This window comes from Lacerta agilis, chromosome 1 (assembly GCF_009819535.1).
Source record: "Lacerta agilis isolate rLacAgi1 chromosome 1, rLacAgi1.pri, whole genome shotgun sequence".
Lineage (NCBI taxonomy): Eukaryota > Metazoa > Chordata > Lepidosauria > Squamata > Lacertidae > Lacerta > Lacerta agilis.
In genome coordinates, this window is record NC_046312.1 from 127,374,890 (window position 1) to 127,399,629 (window position 24,740).

General features: G+C 41.0%; 1 protein-coding gene across 38 annotated transcripts in view; it reads left to right on the forward strand.

Moving 5' to 3' along the window:
* MAP2 (microtubule associated protein 2) overlaps window positions 1-24,740 on the forward strand; it is a 186,709-nt gene that overhangs the window by 143,061 nt on the left and 18,908 nt on the right. For 22 of the 38 annotated variants that reach the window (XM_033170369.1, XM_033170438.1, XM_033170422.1 and 19 more), the window contains 6 exons: window positions 757-4,533; window positions 4,763-4,969; window positions 6,182-6,316; window positions 12,378-12,439; window positions 20,816-21,001; window positions 22,065-22,218. In XM_033170369.1, coding sequence (XP_033026260.1) covers window positions 757-4,533; window positions 4,763-4,969; window positions 6,182-6,316; window positions 12,378-12,439; window positions 20,816-21,001; window positions 22,065-22,218 — 4,521 coding nt within the window. Of the gene's footprint in view, window positions 1-744; window positions 4,534-4,762; window positions 4,970-6,181; window positions 6,317-12,377; window positions 12,440-20,815; window positions 21,002-22,064; window positions 22,219-24,740 lie in introns of all 38 variants that reach the window. The other 16 variants (XM_033170512.1, XM_033170520.1, XM_033170555.1 and 13 more) reach the window with 5 other exon arrangements.

The following is a 24,740-nucleotide window of genomic DNA, read 5'->3' on the forward strand; positions in this document are numbered from 1 at the left end:
TTGTTTTCAAGCAATGGTAGGTCTTCAAATTTTGTCTTAACATCTGGATTTCAAAGAATGAGGAATGCTTTAATGACAGTAATCTGATTTTTAAAAATATATGAAGGGGGGGATGTTCCTCCTGTAATAAATGAAAATTGGTGAATAAATTGCTTTGTTACTATTATTCGATTGAGCTCAAATAAAAGGAATCATATCATTAAATGGATTTAGAGGTTTGAATGTTAAATATAATGTGCAGCCTATCACAAATATTATGCCTATGTATGACTGTAATTCAGAATTTATATCATTGAGTGATACCCATTGTCAGGCAGAGTAGGCCTGTTGGAATCAATAAATTTGAATTATTTAACTGATTTCAGTAGGTCTATTCTGAGGATGACTGACATTGGATATCACCCATTGTACCATAAAGCGTAATAAGATGAAGTTGGGTTTATCTGTAGTGTAATGCTTGTGAGGAAACTGGCCTGTGATTTTAAAAGCATAATAATTTGTCATTAAACTATAGGTAGGTTTGCGTGTATCACAGGAGTTTTTATTAATATTTTTAATAAAGATTTGTCCCTCTAAAAGAGAGAAAAACCATCTGTTTAAAACAGACCTCTAAAAAGGTACCATTGCATGTGACCCCCCCTTTTTTTAACCACTCTGCCTTGCCAGATAATGCTGTAAACTAGTCTGCTGCTGCCTGTGAATGCTTTAAGTAATCTGTTGTAAAATCCAATCAAACAACTGCAGATTTACTTGCAGCTTCGAAGATGGAAATCCATGAGGAGCATACAGGCCTTTTTGCAGCTGAGCCATTAGGCCCAAAGGAACCAGAGAAAGGAAGTAAGACTAGTGAGCAACCTATACACGATGCCTTAGTTCAACAGCCAGCAAAAACCGAGACTTTAGAAACAACAGAATCACAAGGCAAAGGAGAAGAAAAAATGCTCCCAACCCTGTCAGGACAGACCTTAGATGCCAGTCCACAAAAGAAAGAGGACAGGAATTCTGTAAAAGCAGAATTTGATTTCACTGGAGAGCCACATCTACATAAAGAACCAAAAGATTTGTCAACAGAGCTGCACAAAGAAAGTAAAACAGATGAAAAGGCACCGGAGGCCCAGAAACCTGCCGCTGAAGCACTACCCTTCAGGTCTAGAGATGGCCAGTTTGATGCTATAAAAAGTGACTTTACCTCTCATGAAAGCATAGGTTGTTTCTCATCTTCAGAATTTACAGTGGGCCAAAAAAGCACAGTTAAAACTGTGTTTTCTTCTGAAACTTTGCCAGTTACTCTACATAAATCTGAGCCACATGGTAGTAGAAACATGATGCAAATATCTACTGCTTCAGAGATTGCCAAAGATAGAAAAATTGACAAAGAGCAAGCAAAAAAACATGAAGAAGAATTTGAAGTGTTGACTTCTCAATCCTCAAAACAAATTAAAGTGCAGACGCCCACCCAGAATGTTCCTCTTTGGGAGGAAGAGAAAGATATGACAGAAGATGAAAGCGACGAGGAGGGGTACTCAATTTCCAGTGGACAAAAGCCCAAGATATTAGATGATCATTTTTTAAAAGCTCATGGGCAACAAACAACTGCTTTGGGTAAAGAAGTAGAAGGAACTGATTCTAAAAAGCCATCTGGTACAATCAAAGCAGAAGAAGAGTTGGAGAAAACTGAGGTTTCATCAACATGGGATATTAAAAAAGAGGAAAAGCATGGCATAGAGAGTTCTACAGAAGGACTCAGCCAAGAATTACTTCCTGAAAAAGTAAAAGAGCCTTTAGATAAAGCTGTATTGTCTGCAGCAATAGAGAAACCCACTGCTGAACCCAGCAAAGAATCTGTGCAAGGAAAGGATGGGAAAGGGGAAGTGTTCTCAGCTGCAGATTCAGAAGCTCACAAAATGCAGATAGAGGAGGATAAATCAGGAATGTCTACATATTTTGAGACTTCCACCCTTAAAGATGAATCTATCAAGAGTGACATCCTACAGCAAGGCAATGATTACTATGAACTGAGTGATACTAAAGAGGAGACCTACGACCCTTACCATAAAGATTTCATCATATCTAAGAAAGACACTGAGGAATTTCAGCCAGAGGCATATCAACACACCAGCATACCTGCTCATGAAATGGGATACAGCACCCTTGCCCAGGGTTTCCCAGATGATTCTGAGGAACCTAGTTCCCCTACAGAAAGAATGTACACCATTGACCCAAACGTATATGGGGATAAGAGAGAACTCCATAGTAAAAATAAAGATGACTTAACTCTAAGCAGGAGCTTAGGGCTTGGTGGGAGATCTGCCATAGAGCAGAGGAGTATGTCAATTAATCTGCCCATGTCCTGCTTGGACTCTATAGCACTGGGGTTTAACTTTGGGCGGACACATGACCTTTCACCACTAGGTTCAGATATTATGGATAATGCTAGTGGCGATGAAGGTGATGATTATTTGCCAGCCACTACTCCAGCAGTAGAAAAGTCTCCCTCCTTCCCATCAGCGAGCAGGGAAGAAGATGAGAAAACCGAAGAGTCAAAAGTGAAAGAAGGAGGAGAGATCCAGGTGGAGCCTTTGTGTGAGTCACCCTTCCTGGCTAAAGATTATTACAAAAATGGGACTGTAATGGCTCCTGATTTACCTGAAATGTTAGACTTAGCAGGCACAAGGTCAAGAGAACCATCTGTGAGTGCAGATGCTGAGGTAGTCCACAGGAAGTCTGTTCCTTCAGAAGCAGTTGTAGAGGACAGTGGAGTGGCCCAGCTCCTCATGGCCGATGAGAACCATATGACTCTAAAAGCTGACAGTCAACTAGAAGATTTAGGTTACTGTGTTTTCAATAAGTACACAGTGCCAATGCCATCTCCAGTACAGGACAGTGAGAATTTGACGGGGGAAAGCTGTCCCTTTGATGAAAAAAATAGAAGAGGTGTCGTTGCAGACCTTTCTTTGATAGAAGTGAAGTTGGCAGCAGCTGAGAGAGCCAAAGAAGAAAGAGAGGCTTCTGGGGAATCAGCAGTTTTGGGCAAAGAATTTGAGCAGGAGAGAAAAGCTATTGATAAACTAGATACTGTGCTAGAAAAAAGCGAGGAACAAAGTGACTCTAAAGAAGTTTGTTCTCATGAGGACACTGAACACGAAAAAGCAAAGCCTGCTCCAACTTTAGAAAGTGCAGGTGATAAACATATAGTTGAACTGGAAGAGAAAGGTTCTTCATTATCTGAGAAAGAAAAAAAAGCTATTCATGTTGCTGAAGAGACAGGCAAGACAGAAATTTCCTATAAACCAGACTATGATGCTATAAAGCATGAAATGGATTCTGCTGCTCGGCAAGTTGAGCAAGAAAACCAGAATAAGTTAGGAGTTCATGTCACTGAGCCTGTTACAGAGGAAGGCACAGATGATCAAGAAAAGACCCTCTCAACATTGCCCCAAGACTCCAGTGTCTGTGCAAAAGCAGAACCTGCTCAAATGAAAGATGCCAATAAACTGTCTGAAACTGAAGTTAAGGAGAAAGGAGCTAAGCCTGACCTGGTTCACCAAGAAGCAGTAGATAAAGAAGAATCGTATGAGTCAAGTGGTGATAATGACCAAACACAAGAAGGCTTGCCTGTAGAAACTTTAAAACCATGTGGTGACATATTAGAACTAGAAAGCCCTTCTTTGTCGGAAGAGGAGATGGCATCACAATTGACAGCTGAACAACCAGTTACAGAAAGAGGTGTATCTAAAGCTACCCAAGACGAAACAACTGAAATTCAAATGGAGAACATACCACAGCCTAAGGAAGATAATGTGGAAGCTCTAGGGTTGGAAGGCTCTGTAAAAACTGAGGCATTGCAGGAAGGAGAAGAACAAGAGAAGGAGAGTAAGCAAGCAGAAGAACAAGAGGAAGAGATCAAACAAGCAGAAGAATATGAGGAAGAGAGTAAGGAAAAAGAAGAATATGAGGAAGTCAGTAAACTAGAGCAAGCAGAAGAAATTAAGCAAGTACAGCAGAAGGAAAAGATCATGCAGGAAGGTGAGGAAGAGAGTAAACAAGAAGAGGAAAAGAGGAGGCAAGAGGAAGAGATTGAGCAGGAAGAAGGAGAGATGAGGCAAAGAAGCAAAGAAAGGGACTTTGAGATACCTAGTGAAGATCTTGAGGTGTGTGAAGCTGTCCCTGAGCAAATGCCTGAACTCAAAGGAGTAATAGAGTCTGTGGTTACAATTGAGGATGACTTCATCACAATAGTGCAAACCACAGTCGATGAGGGAGAAACCAGCTCCCACAGTGTGCGCTTTGCAGAAGCACCACCAGCTGATACAGAAGAAGAAAGTGTCCATCCTGAAGTGGAGGTGGAGGTGGAGGTGGTGACTGATGTCGAAGCAGAGACAAAAGAAAGCTCTCTGGAAGCTCCTGGCTCCCCTGAACAAGAAGAAATCCCATCGACTGATTACAAGACAGAGACGTATGACGACTATAAAGATGAAACAACCATTGATGACTCCATCCTGGACACAGACAGCATATGGGTGGATACTCAAGGTGTGCCTTATCCTTTTTTTCATTTTTTCATTTCCAAAATTATTAATTATTAATTAATATTTTTAATAATAAAAATTAATTAATATTACCGCATTCAGGAATATTGTTAAAATAATGACAATAGGAAATAATCTGATTTTTAAAAATGAAATCCCACTGAAGCACTATTAACATTTTACTAATTCTGTTTTTGTTGTTGTTGTTGTTATAATTTACTCTGATCCTGCAGATGATGATAGGAGCATCATGACGGAACAGTTAGAGACTGTTCCTAAAGAGGAGAAGGCAGAGAGAGAATTGCGGAGACCGTCTCTTGATAAACATAAAAAAGAGAAACCTTTAAAAACTGGGAGAGGCAGGATTTCTACTCCTGAAAGAAAAATAGCTAAAAAGGAACCTAGCACTGTCTCCAGAGATGAAGTGAGAAGGAAAAAAGGTTCATGTAATACTCACTCTCTTTTTCCTATAATGCCATACTGTGAGTTGTTCACCTGTTTTATAGGAGTATTTTAGCAGTACTGTTACACATTTAATCAGGAATATTAATTTGTGTTAACAGCAAGGCATTCAGACTACACTGCTTCCAGCCACTCCAGTTTAGGCTGATGATTTCTTTCTTTTATGGAGTAGGAAAACATCCTGTATGGGAATTCAGTTCTGCTTACTTGGATTCATTAATACCAAATAAATAACAATAGCATAAAGTCACATACGTACCATGACTTTGCTAGTGCTCTGGGTAGCCATGTGGCAATCTTTCCATCTCCTTAGTTGCCGAATCTAGTATGTAGAATATCCCACTATTATTCCCCATGTGCAAGAGGCAGAGAATTGTCAGTGGGTACCAGTCAGGGACACGGGTGGTGCTGTAGTCTAAACCACTGAGCCTAGGGCTTGCCGATCAGAAGGTCAGCGGTTCGAATCCCCGCGACGGGGTGAGCTCCTGTTGCTCGGTCCCTGCTCCGGCGGGAAGCTAAACGGCGTTTCCGTGCACTGCTCTGGTTCACCAGAAGCGGCTTAGTCATGCTGGCCACATGACCCGGAAGCTGTCTGTGGACAAATTCTGGCTCCCTCGGCCAGTAAAGCTCGATGAGCGCCACAACCCCAGAGTCGTCCACGACTGGACTTAACTGTCAGGGTCCCTTTACCTTTTACCAGTCAGAACTGTGGCTCCACTGGGTTTGGAGCCCTGGTTAATGTCCAGCATTTTGTCCAAGCTAAAGTGAGGCCTAGATCCTACAGCTCTGTCACTTAGCTAAAAAAAATACCTCCATTGTATGCACCAGTGGAACTTAGCACATACCCTTCCAGACATAGCCTTGGAAGCTGCCCAATACAATTGCAATTCCACATGGCAGGAGTGTGCAGGCTGGAGTGGGAATATGCCCTCATTATATGCAGTTTGTACAGAAGGTGCCTGGCTTGCACGGTCTGAGTGTGGTGACAGGTAAAGTGACACTTGCTACCCAATGATATGAAGGGTCAGTTGTTGCCTGCAACAACTACAGAGTTGTCTCTGGGCCTTGGTAGGCTCACATTCTAACTGAAGGTCTAACATGGTACCAACAGCCAAAATGTCATGTTGAAATATATTTCGGTTTCTCGATTTTTTATTTCTGATTGTATGCTCTTGTTTTCTTGTCTATAGCTGTATATAAGAAAGCTGAACTTGCTAAAAAAGCTGAAGTTCAGGCTCACTCTCCCTCCAGGAAAATCATTTTAAAACCTGCTATCAAACATACTAGACCAACTCATCTCTCCTGTGTTAAGCGGAAGCAGACAGGTGATTGTGCTGTCTTGAATTTATGCAACGTGGCTGGCAAACATAGACATTAGTGTTGTTGTTATTATTTGTAATTTCATTGCTCTACTGGCTGCTCTGGTTTTTATTTTAGTTTTCTTCCTCCCCTTCTGAGACCTTTTTCTGCTGTCATGAATGATACTGCTTTTTTGTATCATGCTTTTATTTATTTATTTTAACAGAGACCATGATCATGTATGCTTGTCATGCTTGGATTTCCCAAGTTCTGTAGTTGTTTCTTGGCATTGTGGTTTGACAGTGGTGTTGTAGAAATTTCTCAGTTTTGCCTTGTTCTGTTTTATTTTCTATCTCTCCATTTTTGCTCTGTTCTGGTGGGAAGTGCTAATGGCTTTAAACCATGATTTACATTTTTTTCTCATCTATATCCCTTTTTTTCCTCATGCATAATAAGAAGAAGCATTTCAGCATTGTTTGGCTTGTATTTATATTGTATGCATTAGCTGTTTCAAATCTATTACCGTATTTTGTATATTGAAAGTTTTATGTATTGAAACACAAAACCTGCAGGGCGAATTGAGCACTGCCATGAAGTGGAAAGTGAAGAAATCTGTAGTCAGTAGGACTATGAATCTATAACTTTCCATCTTTTTTCTGCAATAAGGACCTTGGACAATACAGGAGGGGAAAACAGTTTATGCATATCTCAGAGGAAGCATAAATGGATACAAACCTACAAGTAACGACACTGCGTGATTTGCACTGAAATGAAAAAGAATTTGATTTGCACAACCCCACCATTTTAGTTGGATCTGTGTGCGGAAACTTAAGTGGATCATGCACATGGTCTGCCTCTTCATACATTCACACAATAACATTATTTGATCCCTATCCTTCAAAGGGAAGAAGAATAAAAAAAAATCCTCATTCTCTTTCAATACTTGTATGTAAAGAATTCATCAGATGATTCTACTAACTCCAGGAAAAATGTTTCTCTCACCCCAGTATTTTCCCACTCAGTATTTTCTTAGAGTATAAAATTGTAAATAGGTGTGTCATTTAATAACTTACAAATATAAGAACTTTTCTTGTTAATAGACTAGATCTCTGTATCTTCAGTTTAATGCTGAGTAGTAACCTAAACCTGCAAAGCTTTTTAAAAGGGTTAACCCAAATTATAATGAGAAAAAGGTGGCCTTTCAGTTATGGGGTTTTTGTTGTTGTTGTTTTGCAAAAGGAGGCTATATATCATTTTCAAAATAGCTGCACAGATTATTCCTCATCCAGTACACAAACTGTAACTCAGCAAATATATCCATATAGTGTATTACATAATATTCTGTGGTCTATGCATGTTGATTCACAAAATGAGTCATTAGGCACAGTTGGACCCACTAAAGTAAGGTTCATGCAAGTACGGCATGGGGGTGGAACTAAGTGCATCCCGTCCTGTTTCTGGGTGGATCTTTAATGGGAACGCTTCTAAAATCAGCATGTTAACACACATTTTTTTTGGGGGGGGGGTCCTCTTAAACCTCTATGTTTACATGGAGGAGACTTTTTCTGTACAGTTCCCCCTGAGGGTCAAAGACCGTCATCAAATCATCTCAGGGAGACTTGCTGTATGTGTGTTCAGAGTGTATGATGGGAATACTCCAGAATCTCACACTGTCCAATCTCTCTCAAATCTCAAAAACATCATACACCAGACTGTAAAGCTGGATGCCCTATTTTTAGCAGTTTAAAAGTAAAAATAAAAAATTAGAAGAATGGAAGTAGTGCCCATCCTTTGGACCATCATAAAGGAATTCACAGGGCTGCAGGTTCTGAAGTGGACCCATGATCCAATACTGGCTGTTAGCCACCCTGTTCAAATCAGGTGAGTCTTTTTTTGGAATCCAAGTTCAGCAGATTCAAGACCCCCCACTTCCAGCCAATCCCTGCAATATATAGCAACCACTATCTGGATTAAGGTTCTGAGATAGAAAAATGTGCAATCGCTATAACTATTGGGTTCTTCTTGAAAAGATCACCACATGGTGATGTTAGCGATGCGACTAGAATGTAGCCTTTAACTACATTCAGCCTTTTGCCATGAAGTGAGTTGAGTCTTTGACTCCAGCAGACCCTCAGAAACCCAGAGGTGGGAATTATCAGAATCGCCATGTTAGTAGAGACTCTACATATAGCCAGTGTATACATTTCTGTGGTAATAATAATAATAATAATAATAATAATAATAATAATAATTATTATTATTATTATTATTATTATTATTATTATTATTATTATTTATTTGTACCCCAGCCACTCTAATTTCCCCCACTTTTTCCTCAGTTAAAAACAGCTGTTGGTGGCTTCAGGCTGAGTAGAGGTGCAGGAAGGGAGGGAGATAATTTTTTACCTGCTGTCAATTCAAAATTTCCCTCCCTGCCCCCAAGGAGAAAAACAACTGGTTGAGCAGTTTTGAGCAAACAATGGCTGGCACGCATGCACATGTGTGCTGGCAACAATGCTCACATGTCATATGAAAACCTCTCCTCAGTTTTCTGTTCCACATGAGCAATGATCAGCTGTCAATATAAAGAATACGTGAGAGGCCTAAGAGATGATCTAGTCCTCGCATGTGGATATCCATCATCAATGCAAAGAGAAGTAGGTGTTGGTGCTGCGATCCACAGTTCCCTACCCCAATAATGGCTGAGCTTGAAGAAATGTGCCTTCTGCATGGTTTGTGAAAGCAAACCAGGATCTAAAAGTGATTTTCAGATCCTGGCCTATTTTCTCTAACTAGAGTTTAAACAAACCGTAGTTCCCCGAGTTCAGTTGTCACAGGGAACTGTAATTAGCATAGTTTAAAAATTGGGAGCAAAAACATTCTATCTCTTCTGAAAAGGAAAAGAGGAAGGGAACAGTCTCAAGGCCAACTGTGGCTTGTGCATCTTTGTGAACTTGGGCTATAAGTAAAAGGTTTAGAGGCTTTTTAAAAGAAAAAGCTGAAAATGCAGGGATGGCTTCCTCCTGTAATTATAGCCTTAGAGATCTTGGGAAGCTGGTAGCCAGTGCTCTTCTCTTAGTCATGAAAAGAGTGCAGATCATTTGACTGTATTAGGCCAGCCTTGTATTTGTTTCTGATGGATTTACTCACAGTTTTCCAGTTGCTAATTTCTAAGCAGGAAAAGATAAGTCTCTCAAATGCTAGGATTGTGAGCTGATGTTTTTAATGTCCTTGTTTTAAAATTGTGAATTTTGATTAAAGAAGTGGTAATTGCAAATCATGGGTTCTTCAGAAAGCTCTTAGGTTTGTTTTTGTTTTATAAAACGTTTCTCATATTCTTTTTTTCTTGTATGGGTAAGCATATTCAAAGGTCGCTAGCAGGTATATTTTTCTATAGTAGTAATTTTGAACATATTTACATGGAATATAAGTCTCATTAAATTTGTCAGTGGGACTTTCTGCTGTGTAAACATGCAAAGGATTTGGGTTATGAATGGTAATAGAGCTTAGGTTCTAGAAAAAGAAACTAATTCATAAAATCAAGTATACCTGCAGTTGTTCCAGATTTTGATTCAGAGTGGTTTTCCTTCTACACATAATGGAAAAGAAAAGAAAGGAATTCTTTTAGAAAGCATTTTAAGTCACCAGTATCATCCAAACATTGTCGTAATTTGTACTTCACTCTTTGATTGGTTGAAAATGTAAGACTGTGCTTCCTTTGTGACATCACAACATTGATATCATAGGGCAAACGGGCATCAGCTCAGGCTATGTGAACTGGGTCAAACATGTATTAGGTTTGTCTTAATCACCTTAAATTTCATGGTGTATGCCCCAGAAGTAAATATGTTTCTTGCATGATTAAACTGTTAGCCAAACTCCAAAGGACAGGGTGAAGTCATGATCCAGGTTCATTGTTCAGATGGAGGAGTTGTTATGCTTTCAGGTAAGTCAGCAATAAAGGTGTTTTGCCCTCGTTTCAGAGCATTGGATTATTGGTTAGCAGTGGATGATTGGAGTCTGATAAAAGGAGAGGTATCTGTTATGGGGATAGGTGAACAGCAGAATTTATAGGGGGGAAATTATACAGGCATCTTGTACTGAACATTCTCTGACAGATATTTTTTGACTGAAACTCTTTCCTTTGTCTTCTGCTTTGATACTCTCCACTACAAATTATCTTAGGTAGGATGTTATTTAAGTGAGGGTCACATATCAAAGGAAAAGTGCAGTCATGTTGGCAATAAACCATTGGAACTGTAGGCAAACAAGGCTTGCCGCATTTGCCTAGGTCAATGAGAATCCACCATAGGTACCTCAACTAAAATTTGAGATAGTTTAACAAATGGAAGACTCAAAAATGCCTTCTGCCCAACAGCTGCCTTAGCAAGCATTTCATAAACTAGGCCTACACTATCTACTACTGTTATTAACAATGTGTGTACAGCTCAGTTATCAGCTGATGATCAAAATAGCAGAGCACACTCAAGCTCTATGCATGTTTTATAAATAGCAGGAAGTAAACTTGGGGACGGGGAGGGGGGGAGTGCAGATGATCTTGCACACCCCTCCCTCTTCATCATAAGTTTAGTGACCTTGTGGAAGGCTGCTACAACGGGGAGCCTTTTGTATCTTTGGAGGCCGCTGTGCGTTTCGGAACCCAGATTGCATGGGGATCCTCTGCAAATATGAAAGGCTCCTCACTACAGACAGTCACCTTTCGTGAACTGCAAGGTGGGAAGAACAATGGAGGGGTAATGGGACTGACACACTTCTCCTTGCTGCACCCCACCTCCCCGTGTTCATTTGCTGGTACTTGTAACATCAAAAAGAAATCTCAAAACTCTCAAAACTCAAAACAGCATAAAAGGCAGAACACAAATCATAAAGCAGAAGCTTTGTGATAGGGTATATATGTAGGGGTGACACCTATCCAAACTAAAAGGTGATAACACGGCACTAAAATCAAGCTTTTTCGGTGTTGTGCTATTTATTTATTTTAATATGTTGCCCTGTCCTCCTTTGTAAAGCCGTGGTTGGAAATCTGATAAAGGCAAAGGCTCTCATACAAAGCCCAATTATTGCACACAATGATGGATGGACCCTTTAAGGTCCAATTCTCAAAAGTGACATGAAATAAGTCCACCCTGCCACAGCAATGTGTGGATTTTTAATGGAAAATCCTGCAATGTCAACATGGATTTTTAAAATAATAAAAAGTACATAGGAGATGGTTGAAATTTTCCTCTTCTTTAAAAGATCCTTTCAAATTTGTAAATGTATGGCACTGAGCCACCCACCGTCTGGAACGTTGCCACAACATCCTTACGATGCACATAGAGTAAGTCCCCTTGGGAGCAGTACGTAAACACTAGGGGCAGCAGCCATGTTTTATCCTGTACAATTCCCCGGAAAGCAACAGAATGTCATTAAGCTCCAGTGCTCCCAGGGGGACGTCCTGTGTCTGCACTTGAAGTGCTCAGCATTGAGCAACCCTGTGTACTCGCCACTCTAGGCTTGTGGATGCCCCAAAGCCCTATTTTTAGAGGTTTAAAGGGACGTCTCATTAAAGGATCCACCTGACTCTGGATTCATTCTTTTCTTTTAAAAATGATTTTCCATTATACAAGCATATATTGCACACACTGGATATCAAAGTACTAACTGTGGATTCTGAACTGGGCCCTTGATCCAGTCCAGGGTTATGATCCATCAGGATCAAATAATGTGAGTCTATTTTAAAATCTGAGTAGAGGGGTTTCCTGCTCCATCCCTGCTCATCCCATGTTCACAAAAGGTCAGAGGAAGATACTATGATATTATGGTTGTTGATTGCCTGAAAAAGATTCCAAAATTATCCAGAACTCACGTTACCTTGGAAAGCTTTCTATATCCTTGCCCAAGACAGAGAAAACCAGATAACCTTTTTTATTTCCTAGTTTGAATTTGTTTTTTTAAATTAGCATTAACTATTGCTAATAATGAATTCATTTGTGTCTTAATATTGCATGGCAATTCAAACTGAATATGTTAAGGGTGAGTTTGAAATTACCATTAATGGTCTTTTTCTTTCTGTGTACCTAATAGCTGCTGGTGGTGAAATCAACCAAGGTCCTGGGGTGTTTAAGCAAGCAAAGGAAAAACTTTCAGTGAGTAGACTTGTTTTCTTTTTTATTCATGTTTTCACATTCATTTTTGTATTCCAGGTGGTTTTATGGCCGTATCTGAAAGACAGGGGGAAATCTTTTAGGAACCATTTGCCAGTTTTAAGACAATTGATTTTCAGAATTACTCATATATTATTAAAACTTCCTAATTGGTGCACACTGTAGAATGGAGATTGGCAATATATTAAGCTACTAAACTATGTATTTAATTTTCGATTCACTTAATATGGTACAACCACAATAACCTCAATTGCACTATTCTTAACCAATTGGCTTCCATCTACCAGTGTGGAGGAGACCAATCTACTTTTTTCCTAAATGGAAGTACTTGCGTTTAAAGGGCAATCCGAACTACTCAAAAGTAAGCCACATTGAATTCAATTGGATTTAATCTCAGGTAAGTGGGTTAGCACTGCAGTCCTAGTTTCAATTACTTTGACCCAGAAACCAGTTTGCCAGAGTCATTAAGATATAAGAGCAATCCCATACCAACTTTACACTGAGCTGGAGATACACCACCATTTCACTGCTCAACCTGGGAGGGAAGTGGAAGAACACATAAATAGAAAATTCAGAGCAGGAGGAAACACTGATCAAGGACAATATCCCATGTCCCACTCAAACACAGAAGGATCCTTTAATTCACTAAGATGGGGACATTCCCTGCATCACCATACACACCCCACAGATCAGTGTCACAGCAACCCATTTCCTTCAGCCCCAGCAGCAGAGTCAGCAACAGCCGCATCACTGTGTGTCCCCGGGTACAGGCAGGTTCAAATTTCTCATGGGCACAATACATGGAAAGGGGAAGAAAGGAGAAAGCACACAGTGCAGCTTCACATAGCTCCCTGCTTTCCTGGGAGAGTGGTCCAAGTCCCACCCAGAAGCAGCCAAGGAGATAGATCAAGATGCACACTGAAGCAGCAACCACCTCCAGCGGCTCACTCCATGAGACTGGGAAGCAAGAGACAGGTATTTGAAGCCCACTAGAGGAAAGTGGAAGATATGTCCTCACTCAGTCTTTACATGCATGTAGGGGAAATGCCACGTTGGTGGCAGAAGAGAGGGTGCCCCCAGGTCTGCAAGCACCACCGAGCGGTTCTTTTCAGCACTCAGCAATCAGAAACGGCACATGACATTTGCCCTAGCCTCAAGTCCCTATCATAGACACCAGGAGCAGAGCAATTGTTGAAGAAGCGCTGGTCTGATAGAACAGCTTATGCTTTATATACTGGAGATCTTGGGTTCAGATCCAGAGAGGTGTAGGCCCCTGCCGCATACCCTGTCATCTGAATTGTGCTCATCTTGAATGAAGGATATCCTGTGCTAACTTACACAATATCCTGTGCTCTATCACGGTGACATGGCTGAGGAAAGGGGACAGCCATTTATGCAGGGGCTGCTCGTTTTTTAAAAGCTTATTCTTGTCCTGGTAAAATCAAGGTCTGGGGCTGCCACGTCAGGGCTGGTGTAAATTTGCACCATTGGGGCATGGCTGTGTATCGAAGGAATGCAGGATATAGCATAAATGTGCTCCCTTCAGTGTGCCATCCATATTCCGCCCACAGCTCTGCCCCGTTTTGGCGGTATCAGGGGAGTTCCACTGGTGTATCTTTCATGGCCGCAGTGTATTGTGCTCTGAGTTCCTACATCCCTAAAGAACAGGATATTCTCAGTGCTTGGGTGAAATGACAGAGGCAACATTCGAGCTTCCAAACATATAAACTGGTATACCATGCTAACATGCATGCTAGAACTACTGACCTATTTGTATACAAGCGCAGACCTCTTGAGTCACAAGGGCAAGTGCATGGACAACCCTGCACAATACACTTTCCTGTCCATCTGTTTATATGGATGGGAATGCAGGTACCCATTCACTGATTGGAGCTACTGTCACACGTCCTTGATCCTTGGATCAAGTCTCATGAGTTCAGTTGAACTGTGAGTTTGGTTCCACATCCCTTTCACAGGGTGATTGTTTTCAGTGGAAAGAATCGTGTGGTTGCCTAGTCACAGTGCGTTGCATCAGCAACCTATCCTCCTCAAATCTGGGTTTGGTAAATGCCTGCATGGCTAGGGAGCAAGTGGACTTTATCCAATGTCTTAGTGCAGCACCCTTAACAGGCAGAGTGGCCACTTGGCTACTGGTTGCCAACCCTACCGTATTTTCCGGCGTATAAGACGACTGGGCGTATAAGACGACCCCCAACTTTTCCAGTTAAAATATAGAGTTTGAGATATACTCGACCGCAGATTCTCCACCTGGCGTATAAGACGACCCCCGACTTTTGAGAGGATTATCCTGGATTAAAAAGTAGTCTTATATGCCAGAATATACAGTAATTATTTTCTCCCTCATCATCTCTCCCACCACCCCATAAAAAGGCATTTCAGGTAGCAAAGCTTGAAATGGGGCAGGTTTTAAGGAGAGAGAAGGAAAAATGAAGAAACACTCATTCTCCTCTCTCTACTTGTACCTCTCAACTGTTTAAAAACTCTGGCCACAGCGTGAAAGGAGAGGAAAAGGAGCAACTGCAGATATATGAAATACGCTATTCATTTTTTGTTACTTTCTAAGAAACCAGCATTCATTGCAATTCCTACCTCATCTTGTCTACAGCCTTCCACCTCCCCTATCCTTTTTTTCTCCCCTGTTGTAATAGCATGTTCATAGGCAGCAGGAAGGAAAAGAGAAAGGAACAATGAGAGGGGGAAAAGAAGAATCATGAGGGGAGAGAGAGTAGTATTTGGCTGTGGGGGAATCAATACAAAAGAGTGGAAGGGGTTTGCTTGTGGGTTTTTGAGCTGGGTGGTAGTTCATCCATTTATTCAGCTGACAGCCATAGAGTGAGAGAGAACTGTAATTCAAAGTACACCATCCTAACGGGGAGCTATTTCATTGCTGTTTTGCAAATAGGTACCCCTGTAAAAAGGGACATCATAGCTGTTTTCGCTAGTGTGCTGTACAGACAGTTGTCGCTCCCCCCCTTCACATGTTTATCTCTCTGCACAATGAAAATTAACTGGAAAATGGGATGTAGGCTGCTAATTAACAAGTGCCTACATATGTTGTTTTAAAGTTTCTGAACTCTGTTAAGAATCAGTATTGTTAAATGCTTAGAGCCAGAGCCAGATTTGTGATAAATTGATGATTCAATGGAGCAATGTTAATGAAAGTTCTCACTTGTGTCATTTTGCTGAATTGTTAAAAGAAAATATACACTTTGCAATTCCATTGTCCAAAAATAGAGGTGGTAGCTAACATTAGTCACACTCAGAATGTATCCATTGGAATCAACTGACTTAAGTATTTTTATTTTAATGGGTTTACTCTGAGCATGATTTACTTGGATATCACCTGTAGTTGTTGTCATCCCCTCTATTTTGAGGTGCGTTAGTATCTCAGTAGATATATATATATATATAATTCCCCTGAGTGCCCAAAGTTTTATTTTAAAAATCTGATATTTCTGGCCCATTTTTAGCATAAACTTTTATTTTGTCTGAGGAAAAATCTTGGGGAACAACCACTGCAAAAAGATTTATCTTTTTCTAAGTATGTTCTCAAATAAATGAGGGGTGTCATATATATATATATATGTATGTATATATATATATATATATATATATATATATACACACACACACACACACACACACACACAAAACAAATGGTGCGTACAGATTGACACCCCTCTTTCATCTTATACTGCCACTGCAGACATTTTTATCCTGGCCTAACATGAGGTGAGCCGGACTGGAGACGAAGGTGGCCTAAATCAGCCACCTAAGATGACAGAAGTGACAACATTCAGACAGCCCTACATGCTCCTTTAGTTAGAAAAATTAGGCATACCCCACCATTTCTCCCTTGGATGTAAATAGGACAGACCTGTGAATAAAGAAACATGGCTGCTCTGCCCCCTTTAATTATAGTTTGGTCGTGTGTGTGTGTGTGTGTGTGTTTAACTAAACTTTGGACACCTTGCTTCTTATTTAAAGGTCACAACTTTCTAAAACATATTACCGGTAAATTATGTTCATGTTCAATCATGTTGAAACAAATTATTGGGCTTTTGGACCACAGAGACTGCCATGGTACCAATTAACAATGCACAATTAACATGTAATTAATGTATAGAATAGCTGCCAAAAGTTGTGGCGCCTTACATGGCTCTAAAGGGGGACAAAGTCTCTCTGCCTTAAATTGCTCTGAAAGGGGATCAAGTCATGGAGGGCAGGCCCCATCCTTCACTCTTAGCTATGAAGGCTAAACAAAGCCACTTCTTGTTTATTATCAAGTCAGAAAACATCATATGGCTTTCCATAGAATCATAGAGTTGAAAGGTACCCCAAGGTTCAACTAGTCCAACCCTCTGCAGTGCAGGAATTTCAGCTAAAGGATCCATGACAAATGGCCATCCAACCTCTGCTTAAAAACCTCCAAGGAAGGAGATCCCACAATCTTCTGAGGGAGTCCGTTTCACTGTTAAACATTTCTTGCCTTCAGAAGGTTCTTCCTTATGTTTAGTTGGAATCTCTTTTCTTGTAACTTGAATCCATTGGTTTGAGTCTTACCCTCCAGAGCAGGAGAAAACAAGCTGGCTCCATCTTCCATGTGACAGCCCATTAGATGGCTATCACATCTCCTCTCAGTCTCCTCTTTTCCAGGCTAAGCATACCCTAAGAACCATTCCTCATAAGGCTTGGTTTCCAGACCCTTGATCATTTTGGTCACCCTCCTCTGCACTCATTCTAGCTTTTCAACATCCTTCTTAAATTGTGACGTCCAGAACTGACAGTACTCTAGGTGAAGTCTGACCAAGGCAGAATAGAGCAGTACCATGACTTCCCTTGACTTCTCTTGATGTAGCCTAGAATAGCATTAGTATTTTTGTTGCTGTATCACACTGTTGACCCATGTTCAGTTTGTGATTTACTAAAACCCCTAGATCCTTTTCACATGCTCTACTGGCAAGCCAGGTGTCTCCCATCTTATATTTGTGCAGCTTGTTATTCCTGCCTAGATGTAGGATCATACATTTGCCCCTGTTCATTCAGCTTGGCCAAACTGCGGGAGGCAGTGAAGGATAGGCGTGCCTGGCGTACTCTGGTCCATGGGGTCACGAAGAGTCGGACACGACTGAACGACTGAACAACAACAACAAATTCAGCTTGTTAATTTGAGCCCAGTTCTTCAATCTATTAAGGTCATATTGAATCCTGATTCTGACTTCTGCAGCCTTAGCTACCCCTCCCCATATGGTGTCATCTACAAATTTGATTAGCTGTCCTCACTTCCTTCATCCAAGTCATTTATAAAGATGTTGAACAACAACAGAGCGAGGACAGAACCCTGTGACACCCCACTTGTCACTTTTCCCCAGGATGATGAGGAACCATTAGTGAGCACACTTTGAGTTCAGTCAGTCAACCAGCTTCAAATCCACCTTAACATTTTGGAAACCCAAACTGTCTATTTCATGCTGATGCAGCTTACATGAGAGATACTGAAAACTATGATTGAATTACACTGGCAATCCTGAATCTGGTGACACTCCCATTCCTGAGATCTTGCAAGTCTAAACAAAGGTCTTAGATTTTCTATTAAAAAACAAACAAAACTTTTCCTTGTAAGCTAATTCCCACCAACATTGTCCTGTGAATCTGGTCGTGGATTCCCGAGTATCAGATTCTCTCCCCACCCCCATGCTCAAGACGGTACATATCTGGAGTTTGCATGATGTATGCACAGAGTGTTTTCTAAGCTTCTTGTATGTAGGGACTTACATCTAACTCTGAAAGACAGATCTTTAGAGCAGTTTGATAGGTCCAGAATCACATTTCAATCTCACAACAATGTCTCCTTTGTCTAGCAATTTATGTGCACTGTATCATTAAGTGCCTGTGCCCAAGGCACTAATGTGGACAAATTCATGAAAAGCCAAGGCCTGATTGGAATGGGTCATACCGTATCAAGTGATCCAACTTTTTTTTTACCACATGTCACCCAGTTTTCTTAATATTTTGTATACTTGTTGAATGACCAAAACTAAATTTAAATATGAAATTTTGTTCTTTTATCTCATCTCATTTTTTTAGTTATGAGTGTTTGAAATTTCAAGAATTTGTCAATTTTGGCATTGCTCAACTACTCAAGAACCTTAAAAGCTCAGCCCAGGATTGAGATACACCACAACTAAAAACACCATTCTCTTCAGAACCTCATGGGCATTAATATGATATATCACATGATGGGCTTACTTTAAATTTTAAATTTTAAAAAGTGATTTTTTTTTAAAAAAAATATGATTTTAAAATTCAAAAAATGTATTGATTATTTAACATTTATAAGAGCTACTTGCAAAATTTCATATTGGGATCTCAATGGGATCACATTTAAAAAAATGTACATACATGCCTGCATACACATCTCTTCTTCTATGGATGGATGGCTGGGTGGGTGCAGCAACGAGGAAATGAACCATAGCTGTCAACCTTTCCCTTTTTTTGCAGGAAATTGAGAAACAAACAGCAGGGAGGGTTGACAGCTATGTATATAGCAGAGGGGAACAGCAGGGAGGATTGGCAGCTGTGAAATGAACTGTACCTGGGTTTTGCATTTGCAAAAACATGGCATGTTTAAAGTGGTGTCTATATATAGATATAGAAACATACAACTGAAATGGGATTCTAATTGATGACTCTGGTGGTGGATAACAGTTTTGCTGTGTGTGTTTTTTTAAGACTTTGTCTTTAGTGTTTGTCATTTCATCTGTAGACATGTATACATTTTCAGTGTTTGCATTTACATTCTCATATTCTGTCATCATCATTGTCCAATATCTTCAGATTTCTACCAACAGAAGTGTTCTGTCATTGACATAAAGAAAATAATACCTAGTAGGAATTTTGACGGGGAGAATCGAAAAGTTTTTAAAAATTAATCAGCATTTCATCCGCGGCAAGGGGGTTCTTTCAAATTTTATCAGCTTTTATTTAGTAGGCCTAAACCATAATTGAGTTAAACTAGAAAATATGAAATTTAATCCATTTTGGCACTAAAAAGTAGAGACACTTCATTTATTTACATTTTTACGTATTAAAAATCAGTATCCACCCCCAAAGTTTGTATGTTAGGTTGTCACTTCTTGCCCATATTTAAAAAACAAACAAGCACACATTTATTTCTGATGCAGCTTCTAGCAATTTGGGCATCCTGAAGGTAACATACTGTATATTCTGGCGTATAAGACTACTTTTTAATCCAGGAAAATCTTCTCAAAAGTTGGGGATCGTCTTATACGCCGGGTGGAGAATCTGCGGTCGAGTATATCTCAAACTCTATATTTTAACTGGAAAAGTTGGGGGTCGTCTTATACACCCAGTCGTCTTACACACCGGAAAATACGATAACTTGAAACTAAATGTTACAATCATTAGTAATAAAGTTTTTTATCAGCCTGGGCCCGGAGGAAAACTGTGGCCCAGTAGGTGGAGCATTTGCTTTGAATGCCCAACTTCAGCCTTTGGTACAGCCTTTTCTTACATACCCTCCAACATTCCTCGGATGAAAATAGGGACAGTTCTCACTCTCCCCCAAGTGACCCTCCTTGACCCCCCATATCAAGACTCCTTGCACTCTGCTCTGCTTCCTATTTCTTCCTGTCCTGGGCAGCCCTGCCCTCTGCCTGCCCCCCAGAGCCAGCATGTCACCTAAGGCTGGGCCTCGGCGGCTGCAGCCTCTTCCCCTCCTCACCTGCTTTTCAGCAGCTGCTACAAGTTGCCCAAAGGAGGAGGCCAGCGGCGGCGGCCATGGAGGGGCCACGGGGCGCTCCCTCTCTGCCGCCACCATCACCATCGCTCAGGATAAGCGCTGGCTCATGCTCTTCCCCAAGCTTGGCAGCAGCACTAGCAGGGAAAATAGGGACATTCTGGAATCAGAAGCTTGGGTGGCTTTTGTAATTCCAGGACTGTCCCTGGAAAATCAGGACACTTGGAGATCTCTCAGATAGCGGAGCTGAGATAATCCCATCCTGAGCCATGGAAAGCAAAATGGACAGCCTTAGATGAACCAGTGGCCTGACCGTATCTTATGCTTATGAACAACAGTAAAATATCATGTTTGAAATCTGAAAAATATTCCCAATATCTTTATTCACATTACTTTTTTTAAAAAAAGCAATAAAACAGCCTCATTTATACATGTGTACCTTAGGATATGCACACATGGTGGTTTTTTTAAAAAAGAAGTTTTGTTTTGCAGTTTGTTTTCCATATTGCATGCATTTTCTGTTTACACCATTGTCCATGTTCACATTGTGTTCCTTCTGTTTGTTTTCTCATGACTAGACTTCTTCTTTGTCAAAGATTCCTGCCTCAAAGGTTAGAGCAAAGTCATTGCTTCCTCCAAGACCCAGCTCAGCTTGCTCATTAACTTCTACTAAAAAAGCTTTGCTTGATGCAGACAATTGTTTTGCCAGGCCCTCTTCCGCAGGCCCAAGAGACTGCTTGCCATATTCAAAAACAGATGCTCAGGTAAGGCAGCAGAGTAAATGTAGTCAGTGATAGCAAAGAAAGGGCCAGAGGTGTATTCTGGTCTGTTTGCTTACACTCTCTCCCCCTTGCCCTTCTCCTGCACACAAATAGTTCACACTGACAAAAGAGCTGTAGGGCAGGAGTGAACGAACTTTCCCCTGTTGAATTCAAGAAGAAACATTGTGTCAGATATTGCCTTTCTTATTACAGGACCCATAATTAACTCCTATCCTGAACTGGAATGCTTCCTTTCCCAGGTTTTGATTAAAACCCTAGGAATCCATCCATTATAAATCCAATTTAGGCTGGAGAAACATTATACTTTTCAGTGCTGGAGGTAGCGTGTTCAGTCATCTCATTATTGCCTCAGGTAAACAAGTTTTGCAAACTTTAAAACATTTCCCCCCCTCAAAAACCTGCAAGCACCATTTGATTAAGGGCAACTGTTGTCAAAGAAATGCATGCACACAAAATGGCAGTGCTCTGTCATACCACTTTAACCACTCTTAAAAACTGTTAGTTAGTTCAAGCCAAAGTTCACAAACCTAATAAGCTTTTTTGCCATAAGGCTACAATAGGATGAGGTCTGAATATTACAGGTTGTCAAATCATTTGTGTTTCATACTGTTCAGCTTGAGTGGAACAACTTTTTCTCTCTCTCAAAGATGTGTGTTTTAGATCAGTTTTATTCCAGGGCTGGGAGGTGTCCTTTTGACTTTTCGCTGCAGGTATAAATATACTTGAGACTGATACTAGCCAAACTAAAATCATCTATGCTCCCCCACCCCAGCCTGCCAAATTACCCTGTTTTGCCTGTATCATCTCACTTTGGTATGCTGTAAGCAAAGTTAAATCCATGTCGGGTCCCCTCTGGAGGTAATAATCTCACCTCTAGGTGCATAGGGGCTGGAAATTAATCTTATCTAGGCTTGATCTGATCTTCCTTACCTTGACATAGTTTGAAGCTCTTGCTGGGGAGAAACTGCTGGAAAGTTAAATGTCATCCCAACAACTGCATTTTACCATTTAAAAATAATAATCCAATTTCTATTGTTTCTCCTAGGACGGTGTAACCAAGAGTCCAGAAAAGCGTTCCTCTTTACCAAGACCTTCCTCCATTCTACCCACCCGGAGGGGCCTGTCAGGAGACAGAGAACGAGATGAAAATTCTTTCTCCCTGAACAGCACCATCTCTTCATCAATGCGACGGACCACCAGTAGGTTTCTGTGCCCTCTAACTCCCCCCTCCATATTTTCTTTAGTCTGCAGGTGCACTTTGTGTAAATCTCTTGAGGTCTCTGTGCATATAAAAATGGTACAGTATAATACACCATCTTATACTATATACAAATTAGAACAGAAAAAAATATGTGCTGGTTGCCAAAGTTTTGTACATAAAATTTACACACTCTCATATCCCTCCCCCAATCTCTTACCCCGAAGCTCTTGCTCAGCATCCTGGTTTCCCTAACACACAACATTTCTCCTGAACGTTCTCCCCACTCATTTAACACCAACACCCTAGAACTCCCCTTAGCTTAATGCTGAACACCTACAACCTACCCACCATCCCACACCTTCCATAATGTCAGGGACTGGCAGGACGCTGGCAAGTGTGCACCAGGATAACGGGGGCTAGAGTCTGACTCGGGATTGGAAGCCAGTGGTTTGTGAGGACCTGTACCAGTCAGAAGGCAAGAATCAGAGGTGGGGGAAGCTTCAGCGCTGGAGGATGGAGCACAGGATGGGTTGGGAGAAGAGGAGGAAGAGGCAGGTGAGGCAAGTGAAAGACCAGTGCTTCACTCTCTCCTGCACCACTGAGTCCCAGAACCAGAAGCAGATTGAAAGGGGGTGAGCAGAGGAAGTTTCCACGCAGGCGCAGTCTCCATCTGTATGTGTGCATTCTGTCAGGGAAAGGTTCATAAACTGTTGGAGGGGGAAAGACCCCTGTTGCTGCAACTGCTCCATAGTGTATGGAAATAGCTGTCTAGATGCTAGATTGGTTTTCTGTATTGCTGTGAGAATACAGTGAGATAAGGAGGTAACGTAACCATAGGGTGAAGTAGGTGAAAATCTGAATAAGTAAATGCCATTAGTTTATTCCTGGTGAATGTGCTTGGTATTACAGGTGTACAACGGTATACCTGTTAAGTGTTAATAATGACTTGGCATTATTTTACTCACTTGCATTTCTGCTCTTATAATAGAGTTGTAGTCAACATGTTTTAAAACAGATCCAGTTTGGTAAAGTTGTTCAGGAGCTTTAGAAAAACATTCCTTTTCTATGCTATTTACTCTCATTAACTAAAATGAAGATTCATTGAAAAATATGCGGACCTAAACAAACTAATAAAAATCCCCACAACACTTAACAGATACACACAAACCATGTTCAAAGCATGGAAAACAGCAACAGGCAAACTATCCCCAACCCCATCCCCACTAATTCCCCTGGCCTACCATCCACTATTGCACCATGCAGCACAAAACCTCCAAACAAAAACCTGGCAATCCAAAGGCCTATATCGCCTAATAGACTTTTATAAAAATAACAAACCTCTGTCAACACAAGAAATACAGGACAAATTAGAAGACACCCAAATGCCCTGGTTAACACAACACCAATTACATGCCCTCTTAAACAATCCAGCTGTAAAATCAGCAGCAACTAGACCCCTGACAACCTTTGAAAACCTCATCCTAATGACAAAGGGACACGGCAGAGGGGTGGTATCCGCAATATACAAAATACTACTCAAAAATCCCACGAGCTCCCTAGACACAATCACAAGCTCCCTAGACTTAGGATACGAAATCAACCCCACCCAATGGACCAGAATGTGGTCTAAACCCCCCTTTAAATCCATATCAACAAAAAGAAGAGAACTCACCCTAAAACTAACCTACAGGTGGTATCTAACACCAAGAAAATTAGTGCTAATACGCCCAGGAACCTCACCAAAATGCTGGAGAGGGTGCACCTCCACAGGCACATACTTCCACACATTGTGGGAGTGCCCCAAAATCCAAACATTCTGGACCACAACCACACAAGAAATATGTAAAATAACCAAGCAAGTGTTAGAAACCACCCCAGAATTGGTCTTACTAAACATCTTCCAAGACAATAATGCCCACTTGCAACACAAAGAACTCATAATCCATCTACTCTCAGCAGCCAGAAACTTCATAACCAGACACTGGAAAGACCTGTCAGGAGTAAACATGGACCAATGGTACCAAGTAGTATGGGAAACAGCCCTGCCAGAAAAACTAACCAGTAACCTGAAACTGACAGGGGGACAAACAAAAGAAGACACCATCACCCCGGTATGGTTCCCCTTCATCACACACACAGCCCAACAAGACAATGACAAAAATCTACCGACAGCGTACAAATCAATATGGCTAACCTGATCCAAAACACCCACCCACCCCACTCACACAGGAAACCAAAGATCACCACAGCCAACCACAAATGAACAATCACATCCTACGCCAACCCCGACCTCTCTCACCGCCAAAGAAACACAAGCGAACAACAGAGAACCTACACAAACAACACTGACACCAAACCCTACATATATTAAGGAAAATAGAAACATTGTCACCCCACCTCACCCATCTCCCCACCCCACCCACCTCTTTCCCCCTTCTCCCCCTAATGTCTCAACAATCAAAACTGATTTGTAAAAATGTTAAATGGAAAAAAATACGAGAGAGACATTGTACACACTTT